The 12,138-nt window shown below is 41.5% G+C and overlaps 1 protein-coding gene across 4 annotated transcripts in view; it reads right to left on the bottom strand.

Annotated features, from left to right (window-relative positions):
• SFI1 (SFI1 centrin binding protein) overlaps positions 1-11,114 on the bottom strand; it is a 33,684-nt gene extending 22,570 nt beyond the window's left edge. Inside the window, exons 1-9 of one of the 4 annotated variants that reach the window (XM_074606683.1) lie at positions 10,977-11,114; positions 10,330-10,413; positions 8,255-8,419; positions 6,837-6,908; positions 4,537-4,644; positions 4,132-4,226; positions 2,379-2,496; positions 2,006-2,108; positions 689-845 (exon numbers count right to left, since the gene is read on the bottom strand). In XM_074606683.1, coding sequence (XP_074462784.1) covers positions 689-845; positions 2,006-2,108; positions 2,379-2,496; positions 4,132-4,226; positions 4,537-4,644; positions 6,837-6,908; positions 8,255-8,419; positions 10,330-10,349 — 838 coding nt within the window. In that variant the 5' untranslated portion in view covers positions 10,350-10,413; positions 10,977-11,114. Of the gene's footprint in view, positions 1-688; positions 846-2,005; positions 2,109-2,378; positions 2,497-4,131; positions 4,227-4,536; positions 4,645-6,836; positions 6,909-8,254; positions 8,420-10,329; positions 10,830-10,976 lie in introns of those variants that run through there. The other 3 variants (XM_074606685.1, XM_074606686.1, XM_074606684.1) reach the window with 3 other exon arrangements.
• Between the last annotated feature and the right edge of the window lie 1,024 nt (positions 11,115-12,138).

Raw genomic sequence — 12,138 nt, 5'->3', positions numbered from 1 at the left:
GTATCAGATGAGGCCATAATATTTAAGCCACTGGTTCTGAAGTGACAGAAGCCCTAACACTGAAAAATGGTGGCAAGAATTCACAGTAACACTCAGCTATGGACTATATTCTTCCAACTGATCACAAAGGCAGTTTTAAAGCAGTAACATAGTGTACTGACTTAAGAAGGGGAAGTTAATGCTGCAACACTTGTTCAACATACACAAGTGTGCTTACAATTCAGCATACTCCTATTACCAGTTCCCAAATATCCAAGCCAGATTCTTTTCCACTATCACCAATCAACAGGCATTCACGTCTGAACTCATTCCAATGACTTCAAGGGAAAAAACAAAAGAACTGGTGTAATAATCTTTACCATCCTATATGGGTTGTGATTTTCTGATTATCAAGAAAATCCACACATAGATTGACTGACAATAGTCCTGAATATGTCCTTCTCACAGATGAGTTTTCATCAAGGGAACCGTAAAGCATTTTCTTTTAAATCAATTACACACAAAGCAGGTGATGCTCCTGACAGTTCAGCACATAACCTTAGCTAGCCAGGCCTGTGACAGTGTACAGTCCCAGTTGCATCTCATCATCTGTTGAGCAATCAGAAAGATTGCGGCGTCTCCTAGAATAGAAAAACACATCACTGTGCCCCTAAGCAAAGGGGCTGAACCCTGTTCTGTTCTAACTCACCATTCTGATGCTTCTTTGCTCTATTGAGGTTTAGGTATCCCAACCATGCTTCCATGCATCTCTTCAATTCCCAGTGCTGATGGTGAGTTACTGCCCTAATCTCCTTCTGCTTGTCATTCTGGCTGTATAGATACAGCTCTTGCCACTGCAGCCAAGCCTGACAGAACAATTGAAGAGGGAGAGCAGTAAGGGGAAGAAAATGGACAATATTACAGAAGTAGAGCAGAGAAGGGGAAGAACACACAGGCAACAGGAAATTCCATTTAAGATCTAAAGGTGAAAGCCATGAGCAATGAAGTTCCACCCGCCAAGGGGGGAAAAAAACCCAACCCAACTAACCCAAACAAATGCCAAAGGAATGTCAGCACAGAAAATATCAAAAACAAAGAATGTCAATATCAAACTTGTTTTTCTTTTTTTGGATACTTTCACACTTTTTCCATTAAAAGGCCAAAATAATACTTTTTTGGACAACAGGCTTTCTTTCAGACAGAGTATTTTCACATAAAAGAGAATCATATCTTGAGATATGATAAGATTTCCCAAGTCACGAGTTTACCTCCATAGCAGAACACTGGCCTCAAAGAGGCAGTGCAGCCATCTTACAGCAAAGGCCAAATTAAATACCATCACTTGTTTTTAATGAAACAGACAAAAAGCCACAGTTCCAGAGAAAGCAAGCAAGCTACACTGTTTCCACTTCAGCTAAGATGAACAATTTACTGAAGGAGCTGACAACCTCTCAAGAACATGAAATGCTGGGTTTTATTTTCTTACCCCAAAACAGAGTTAAACAAGCTCACAGAAATTCATTAGGACATAAGTGTTGTCTTAAAAAGAGGCAAGGTGCTGTCTAACAGCTGACCAGTGCTATCTTGCCTCCTAACAGAATAGTGGATTGGACCTCTGTAGAGTTCTGCACTCCAGAAACCTGGATGCAACTACCCTTCATGCCCTGCTCAAAATGCCACAGCTGCCAACTCACACACTTGTTCTCTTTTACCTCTTATTTACCCCTGGCTAGTTCTCCAGTGGAAAGAAAACTGATACTTTCATTATCATCAAGCATTGTATAAGACTGTAATAATTCCTTTGGTCAGTCTGCTTCCTAGCAAATATACGACATGGATCCAGTTTGCTTTACCTAGATTTCTTGTAAAGAAATCTTCCTTGTAAAAAAATTGTTTTGACCTTCTTCCATCATAAGCAAAGCAAATCAGTGTAAGGCCTATTTTTTATTAATCTGCAACATATTAGTTACACATGCATGCAACTTAAGCATTAGAAATGGTAGCAGCTGGAGTTCCTAGGACTTACTCGAAATTGCAGGCTCTGGGCCCAATGCTGCAGAGCCAAAACATTCATTTTATGTCTAGTGCAGTTCTGGTAGTGTCGTCTTCTCCACACTGCCCACGATATGCTGCCAAAACAACGTTACAGACATGTTCAAATGCAGGTTCCAGAGCCTGGTGCAAGAAATCACTTCTGGTACCAGAAAAAGGTATGAATGACAATCTTTTAAATTCAGTCTATGGGCGTACCAGAAGAATTCAGACACACACACCCCCCAAAAAGAAAAGAAAAAAAATTGATCATGGAACAAAGTCACTGCAGGAAAAGATAACAGAACTCAGGTAAAAACATGGCCTTGTAGTCAGCGCCTCTCTGCCTATTTCCACTCCATCCTTACCGCAAACAGCTTCTTTCCCTGAATGCCATTGCAACGGACTGCATCCCATGCTTTGTCCTTTGAACATTAACATAAACCAGCCAGCACTGCCAGCTCCTGAGCAATTTTTGCTTCTTTGCTGCACACATACAAAAAAAAATAAAAAGAAATTACAGCATCTCGAGTTCATGCAAGAATCTGGCAAAATCTGGCATTTTTAACCACTCCATAAGACCACTTGTCCCTGACCTCCAGTCCCCTCAACCCGCAGTGACACCTCGTGGGAAACCGTGAAACAACAGCCACCAGAGCCGCTGCCACGACCTTACACCCTGGCCGAGGGTGTCATACTGGCAAGAATCTCGAAAACGCTGACAGCATCATGCCATTTGTTCAGAGCAGCATGAATTATCAGACAATGGCATTGCTTTGTCTTCAGCGCTTACAGGGTATATAATTGTATAACAATATTCAGCGTAACAACCTTATTGGGTAAGAATTACAGGATTTTCTTTGGTTCACTTTAAAAAAAAAAAAAGTTCATCAGGTTCATCAGTAGCTTTTCAAGAGTTATTCCCTATTACAAGCAGAGAAATCAACCAGAAACAAGCCAAGTTTATTTAGCAGGCTGGTCACGCAGCTAAAAACAGAAGTGGTGTCACAAATTCCAGTTTGCCACTTTATGCAGTGCACTGCACTTTCTCCTCACGATAGTCTGGCTTGTCAGAACTGACCCTATTGAAGCAAAGTTGTTAGAAAGAAATAATCCAAAACCATCATCAATTTTATGCCACTTCACACTCACACAAAAGAAACCACTTTTTTTTTCTCCCCCAAGATTTCCTCGTGATCTGGTCAATCAAGTATCAACCTACCTTAAAACAGGTCACTTTTCCATCTTTTGACTAAGTAATCCACAGCTGCTTCTGTAAGTACTCTGGCCTCACTCAGCAAGAAAGAAAATCTAGGCCTATCAGTTTGTTTCCAAGATGCCAATCTATATAATATTCTGAGGGTACATTCACATGCAAAGAGACCAGTTAACTTATTTTGCAAATCAGCACAGCACAAAACCACAGTAGAATCTTTAAAAGAGGGTCATCCTCCCCTTCAAGGGAAGATATTCCCTGACCCCAAAGGAAGTTGCAACTAGTATAGGCAACTTCATCAGTAGGATAAATCCACTGCAGAACAAAGAATCTACACAGTAAGACAAGGGGCTCTTCAAAAAGCTTGGGCTTCTTTTCAATTGCAAGACACAAGCTGTAAGGAACAGTGAATATGAATAGGAATATCTGCAGTTAACACCACAGGGGATTATTATCTAGTTTCTCTAGCCATGGTTGATAAAGAATTCCAATAACAGATTCTATCAAAAAATATCTATTTGAATGCATATTTTGATACAGGAAAAGAAAAAAAAACACCACACAAAAAAACCCAAACCAAACCAAAACACCACCAACAAAAAACCCACAATCAAACCACCCCCAAAAAACCAAGCAACGTAATCCAGAGCAGATGGAGAGGCGCTTAAGCTTATTCACCGGCATCCCTAAATAACTATATAGTTACACAGTAGTGCATCAAATGGAACCCCCCGCTAGCTTTATAGACAGACAACCATCTGTACCTAAAAGCATTACACTTCCATAGGGTGGGGGAGGTCAATGTGCAAACGTGTACAACAGACAGATTCTGTGTAAATATTTCCCTTGGAAACTCCCACCTCAATATGTCCCCAAATAAAGGTAGTTACCATCATTTCACTTACCATGAGACTCTGCAACATAATATTTGTTCCTCTTTCCTTGTTGCTGGCATACGTAGGCTCTCCAAGCCTTGAATACCAAATTATAGAGTAAGTGCCTGAAACATGAAAAAAACGCCATTCAGTCAAATAGCTACCAATGCCTAGAAGTAGGATTCTTTCAAGTTCAATTGCACTTCAAAGAGACGTTGGACAGGAAATTTTGACTTCATCCTAAGACAACAGCAACAAAAACACATCAAAAAAAGAGGGGAAGAAAAATATGAAAACAAGCAATGAAGACATTGCTCTTGGCTTAGAGGTACTGTTGACGTAACTTGCTTACTGGCATTAGTAACTCCTTCAGAACCTAAGGAAAATTTCTCATGCTGCTTTAGACACACAATAATAGGAAGTTGTTTCACAAACCTGTAATGGCTGGCTGCTCTGAGGCTGAGATTCCTTTCTCTGCAAGCAGTCCACCACTCTTTCCACACTCCAAAAGTTTTATAAAGAATCTTCTGGTCATAAAAGCACCTAAACAGTTGAAAGATTTGGACATAGGAAAATTCATACAGGTTTCCAAATTGACCACAAATCAGTTTTAATGAAGATTATGCTACCTCTTTTGCTGTCTTGTCTGATTAGCCTAACAGCGTCTAATTGCATTTAAAAAATACTACCCTACTGCAACACTTTATTCCAAGACTCTCTGAAGTATGACAAGAAGCAATCAGCTGGCTGACTGTAAATACTTCACATAAAGTCAAGGAAGGAAAGACAGATGTTGTTAACTGACTTGCCAAATATCAGAGTGCCAGTTGACTTTAGACCTACAAATAACTCGCATCTTTTATCTCAATTCTGTGTTTTACTCAACCAACAAGCTGGTTTTGTTCTTTGTTATTTTAACACAAAATATTTTATGCATAGAAATAAATACAAAAGCTACATCAGGTTTTATAACATTTTGATATTTCCATTGTGTTCTTAGAAATAGCATACTGATCTTGTCATCCCAAATTTAAAATCTTCCCAAAGAACACTTAAATAGGCTTAAAAACTCCTTCAGCTAGGTGCACATCACCTATGCCAAAAACGAAGCTATTCATTTGCTCATCTACCTTCTGCTTCCAATGGATGCACAAAATGGATTCACAACTCACATACAACCTTCAAATTCTTTAACCTCAGTAGAACAGTCTCTGCTTTTATACCCAGATTAAATTAACACACACCTGACCAGGTAAGAAGCGATGATACATTTCAACTGAATTGTGTACAACTCAAAATTCACATATAGGAAGGTCTGCATGAGGGAATTAGGATTTTGATCACCTAACTAAAAACAATAATCATAATCTACTATTTCAAGCAATTCGCTTTCTTTTAATTTTAAAATAGTCTCTCAAACATTTTTCCACTGGTCAAGATGACTTGGGCAGCAGCCTAAGAAGCGGAAAGTCTCATTAACTAGAATAGGAATACTTTAAAAGAATTTCTCATCTCTTTGTATTTGTGATGAAGAGAAGGAAAACAGAAGGACCCATGAAAACATAAAAGCTAACAAACAAAAAAGCATACAAGCCCAGACTCACAACCTTTGATCACGACTATCCCACCAGCTTAATGAAATTAGTCATGTCTGTAACAACAGCAGGATTAGGCCCAGAATACCTAGAGGTTACTCAGTGAAACGCATATGAATCCTCTCACAAGTTGCAATTCATAGCTACCTACCCCAAGCCAAGTTGCTAAGTCATTCCAAGTACTTAAGCAGAAAAGAAAAAAAAAAAAAGAAAAAAAGAAGTGAGCTATACATTATTTTTTTTGGACTTAGTGAATTAACAGAACACTGCAAATAAAAGCTACAGAGAACTGGGGACTCTTAAATCTAAAAAGGCAATTATTTATTGCTTATGTTCCTTGATGAACTTTATAAAATGTATTTCCACTCATCCTTCTAAAAAAAGTAATTGCTGTCCTCAATTTACACACAGTCAAAGTAGTACAAATGCAGTATATGGGATAGCAAGAATGGTAAGGTTCACAGGACAACTTCCGTTTACCAACTAAGGCAAACAGTCAGAATATATTTGATACAGTACAATGAAATTAGATAACTAAGGGCCTGATCTTATTCTGACTGCAGCAAATGCAGGTCTTTCCACTGGGAACTGCTTCAGTTCCCAAGGGTGCGGTCAAACAAGAATGAACATGCAAATTAAAGCAAAAAAAGAAAAGAGTATCAAAGTGTTGGTTTTCAGTAGCTGACAGAACACTAACAACAGAAACAAATCATCTGCCACAAGTATTCCAAAGTCAGACAGATACAAAGCATATATGTATATACATTAAGAACAATAGTGCAAACAGTAAAATGAACTGAATTTCAAGATCTAGCTCTAGTTATAACTTTGAAAAATGGTTAAACTTAAAGCAGGTATCACAATCATACCCCATCATTTATACACACATACAGTTCAACTTCATCAAGACAACCACAATACCCATGAATTTAGTTAGTAACACTTAACCATGATTATTAAAAACAAACAAAAAGTAGGAGCAAGAAGAGTATTCAAAGGAAACCTTCAAGTGATCTCAAAACACATCCAAATATTTTCTTAGCCCAATGGTACAGCACTAAGCCAGAGAGAGGGAAGGAGAGAGAAAGAAACCAAACCCACAAAAAACACCTCACCCTTGATTTCTGTAATTTTATCTACCTGGCTTTGGAAGGGATAATTTGTCCAAATGTCTTTTTTATCCACAGATAGAAGAATTTCCTTGATAGATATCTGGAATATAAGGAAAGGTTAGTTGCCTTTGCACTCTTCCTCTGTTAATTCCCAGACAGCAGTAAAAATAGGACTTTTATACAGAATCATAACATGTGTTGGGTTGGAAGGGACCTTTAAAGGCCATCTAGTCCAACCCCCCTGCAGTAGCAGGGACATCTTCCACTAGATCAGGTTGCTCAGAGCCTCATCAAGCCTGGCCTTGAATGTCTCCAGGGAGGGGGCCTCCACCACCTCTCTGGGCAACCTGGGCCAGTGTCTCACCACCCTTGTTGTGAAGAACTTCTTCCTAATGTCTAATCTAAACCTGCCCTGCTCTAGTTTAAAACCATTGCCCCTCATCCTATTGCTACATGCCCTTGCACACAGCCCCTCCCCAGCTTTCTTGTAAAACTAAGGGTCTGATTTTACAGAGACCAATGCATATATGAAATATTTACATCCTGAAATTAGTACCTTTAACAGGACTATTCACCAAGCACAAACAGAGGCCTATGCATCATTGCAAGACTTGAATAGGGACACACTTGTTTAGGAAAGCTAGGCAGATGAAATGTCTTCAAGGAGCCCACTCACACCCAGTGATACTAATGAGCAAACTGCTGACTAACTGGGAAGCCCTTTTGTGATTTAGAAGCGATAATATCAATGTTTCCCTGAAGTCAACCAGCTGAGTCAGACTTGTTTCCAGAATACTTGAGCCAATCTAATGTTTACCCCTGAAACCAGCAGACCTTCCTTCTTCCTACCTGCCCCACAGCAGTTCCGCTTCTCAGCAGTTCAACCCACTAATCGATGATTACAATACTATCACGCTTTCCCCCGTTTTTTTTTTTTTTTTTTCAAACAGATTTAAGAGTTAATTGGCTCACAGAGGGTGCCAATAAGCACCAAAGACATCACAAGGCAATTAATTAAAGCACACAGCCATGAACAGGGCCTCCCTCTTTCAGCAAATCTGAGTTGCTAGATCAGCTCCACTTGTTCAACAAATATTAGGCTTTTAATCTCTAAACAATTACCTTTGTCAAAATTCCTTCAACAAACAAAAGAAGTAAAGAAACACAAAAGGAGGGCAAGACTAAATCATTACCCCTGGCAGTCCCCAGTCAAAGCATATTGTTCAATAGCCATTTTTTAATTTTACAGTAGAAAATAAAAAAATGTACGAAGTCTGACTGTGCCAATGCATGTCCTCAGGTTACGACAAGATATCTTCAGAACTGCCTGACATGCCTGTGAACAAAACCCTTTGCCTTAGCCGGGATTTGTACTACTACAACCAGACTTCTTTAGGTCTAATACCCCTGCTCCATTCAGCGAAAATTATGTTTTGTACTTTTCACCTGATTTGGAATTCTTTTAACCCTCTTCCTTGATGCCAGGTATACCCAACTTGATCCAGATTCTCACGACCTCTGTCCTGAAATTGATATCTGGCAGACTGCCCAGTTGCATACATTTGATGCCTAGGTAGTTGTCGGATTTCATGCATCTTCAGAGATTTTGAACTTAAAAGGAAAGCATAAATATTTTGTGTAAAACTGTATTAATTGCAAAGAGGCAAAAAATTGGCATTATTTCAATAAATTAATCTACCACAAAAGTATACAATCACATACTGAAGTTGAGAGCTACAAAATGTTAAAACACATTTGTTGTCTCTTTATCAGGCATTTTTCACTATCTGGAATTTCAAAGTTGTTTCCCCAAGACAAGCGGGAAGACACATTTCGGGGCAATCATGTCACAGACGATTTCTTTCTCCGATGAAGTTGCAATGAAAAAGCACTACAATGCATTTGTGCTTCCCCTCCCATGTGTGCACATACAGTGTGCCTTAACAGACAAGATTTCAATGTGGTTTTCTTCCTTTTATTCTCAAACATATCAAGGTATTCTGTCTATTACCGAAAAATTCTCCTGAAGACTAGGGAACTGAAGTGAGAATTTCCCATTTTAACAAGAAATGCACTTATATATACAGTTCCTTTACAAGGAACTCTTTCCTAGTTTTGCTCCTATTTTAACTAAATCTGTTTCTTCTTCAAAACACTAAAAATCCCTTCCTGTATATTCATAATTACAAAGGAAAATTAGGCATATTTTTCCGTCATATATTTACTTCCACATGTAGTTCTAATCTGAAAAATAACAAGTATGTTTTTATGAATTTTAAGTATTTTGTCTTAATAATTTTCTGAAAACAAGAATGATAAAAGAAAAAAATCTAACCAGATAAAACTTGATGAACCAGTTGTATTGAAGCTTCTTTCCCAAAACAAATACTGCCACCACCCCGAAAATTTGCACATTAGAACCACAAACACATTCTTGAACTCCGTAACATGCAAAAGAAGAGGATAGTCTGAAGTCTCACCCTAATAATCACCTGAACTGAGCTAGGAAAAACATAGCTGCAGTCAGAAAAAAATGTTTCCACAAAGTTACTGGAACAATCCACACTACAAAGATTTGGAAGTTCAGCTAAATAACTCCTCACGGTATTAACAACAAATTGCTGGGGGGAAGAAAAAACCTCAACAAAACCAAAACCCAACCCCCCCCAAAAAAAAAAAAAATCTCATAGGAGGAAATACAGTATTTTCGGCTTGTTCCAGCAAGCTGCACGGAGCTAAAACAAAGCTAATGAAAGAAAACAAGACCTGTATTTTGTGTGTGAGAGGTAAATTCTTACTCACCTATAAAATATTATTTGACTGTTTTCTGAAAGAGGGGGGCCCCCTCAAGCAGACAAAATAATTCTGTTCACCTCAAGATGTGCCGTTAAGGCAACTGTATACACTTTTGAAGAAAGAGTTTCAGGCACTTCTAAATTTATGCAAAATAGCTTTCAGCATGGAGTTCCTGTACACATCTATTAGGCCCAATTCCCTTTAAAACTGTCTAATCTGCTCCAAAGGTAAACCTGGTCTGACCACACGCAATGAAAACGTAACACAAAATAGTCAAAAACCCAAGTAACCACAAAAAATATGAGTTGAAGACGGATAGAAAAGAAGTTATAAAATAAAAGCATGGGAAGAATAGGAGAATGAACTACCACCACAGAATATACCTGTGGTTGGACCGACAACTATATCCAAGTATCTCACATTCCAGTCTAATACCTCAAATTCAAGAACATCATTTTTGTATTTGAATGTTATGATAATGCAAACCCACATAAAGTTGTGTTTCACATTGCGTCTGGGGGTGGGACGTTTGTTCTTTTTTGCTTTGTTTTTAAGAGGAACGCTTTCTAGTTAATAATGTTCCATAGAGACCAATAAGCCCTCGCATGAGAATGACTCAACTTTCTTCCATCCCATGGAACATCTAAGATGTCAAAATTAAAAAAATAAAATAAAAAAAGTTACAGTTGAGGTCTTTAACAAGGTAGCATCTTATTGTTGCTTACCTGCTTCTGGATTTCTCCATTTTGCTTTAGTTCCAAGTCTGCAGTAACGAAATACACTCTCTGCGCTGCAATGTTGTATATTAGCTTTGGACAAAGCATAAATTGGTTCCTGTTATTTGTGATGAACCCCTATGCTAAATGCAGCCTCTATCTTAACAATGACAGATTTCCACTGAGTTGACTTGCATATGAATAGTATAATGCAATTCTAGACGTTTAACACGAAAAGCATGTCTGCACACTCACAGCCTTGATGACCTGAACACTGTGCTGACATAATCTATCGGTAACAAAGTGATAACCGTTTGAATCCCAAAACAGCAACTGTGCCCACCTAGATAAAGCTGTGCTAGAAAGAGGCTATAAAGAGATGACCCTAAATTATGACCCCCTATTTAGAAATAAAAGTAATAACCAAGGGTGACAAATCAAACCGACTCCTTTTCAGGTTTTCACTCACTCACTCACTCACTCACTCACTCACTCACTCACTCACTCACTCACTCACTCACTCACTCACTCACTCACTCACTCACTCGGTAACGGCCGGCCGAGGCCAGGGCCGCCCCGGCACCCCACCCCTCGGGGACTCCCACACGGAAGCCGGCGGGCAGCAGCCGCGCCCGGGGGCTCTGCCCCCCCCTCACCGTGAGGGGCAGGAGGCGACCGGCGCCCTGAGGGGAGCACACAGACCGGCCGCGCCTCAGCACCGGCCCGGGCTGGACCCGCGCTACCGCCCGCCCTCACGGCGGGAGCGGGACGAGCCCCGCCCGCCACCAGGGGCCGGAGCGCCGCCCCCTCTCCTCCCCCCGGCGCCACAGCGCCCCCCGGCGGCGGGGAGGACAGCTGCCCGCTGGGCCCGCGCCAGGCGGCACCGGGCGTGAGCCGGGGGGTTGTCCGGGGACGCGGCCGCCGCCGGAACACGTATTCGGCGTCCGCAGGCATACACCGCAGCGGGAAACGCGCGTTCTGCCATTTGCACGCTGTTTGGCTTTGCTGCTGCGGGTAACCAGCGTCTGACACAAGCTGTGCCGTTAGGAACCAACTATTCCTAAGGATTTCGGCTGCCAGCGGCGCTGCGCACAGCTAAACCCCCCAGGCACCCTCTCGCAGCCCGGGCCTGCGGCGGCTGGTGGTGGCCAGGAGGCTCGTGGCCCAGCAGTGGCTGTTGGGCCTCGCTGTGCGTCTGTCTGAAAAGTGAACTCCCCAGGAGCAACTTCGCAGAGCTACAACGCTCTTGTTCGTGACACTTTGTCACTTACAGAAAAAATGAGAAATGTTTATCTTTTTCATTCCACTTGTAACCAGCTTTTAACGTTGCTATTCAACTTCATTAGAGGTCAGGGGAGAACACACTTTATTCAGCAGATCCTGCAGCCCAGTCCATGCCCTGACACACACCCCGGAGCTGGGCCTGGGCAGCAGGGATGGGGGTGCCCGGGGACACCGCTCCCCACCAGAGCCCCGGACAAGCTACCCTGCTCGCCCAGTGAACTCCTTAAACTGGTGTTGCAAAACCATTTTTTTCCTCTTGTTGCCAACAACTAAAATGCTTCCCAGGTGAATAAGGTACTCTGCTCGCTACACCGATCACCCCCTCGCTGTCTCATGGAAACGCTGAATTCTGCTTTTGACAGAAGAGCGATAAAGGGTGTTCTTACAACCTGCCGGGGCACCGGAATTTGACGCTCACGTTCCCGCCGGTCCCTCACCGCGGCGGGGCAGGCCCTGCCGACCCCTCACCCTCCCGGAGGAACGGGCCGCCAGCGGCAGGGACACGGCGCCCCTCAGCTGCAGGCGGGGGGGCTG

The sequence above is a fragment of the Larus michahellis genome, chromosome 13 (assembly GCF_964199755.1).
Source record: "Larus michahellis chromosome 13, bLarMic1.1, whole genome shotgun sequence".
NCBI lineage: Eukaryota > Metazoa > Chordata > Aves > Charadriiformes > Laridae > Larus > Larus michahellis.
Note: the sequence above shows the minus strand (reverse complement) of the source record. Positions and strands in the feature narration are given on the sequence as shown.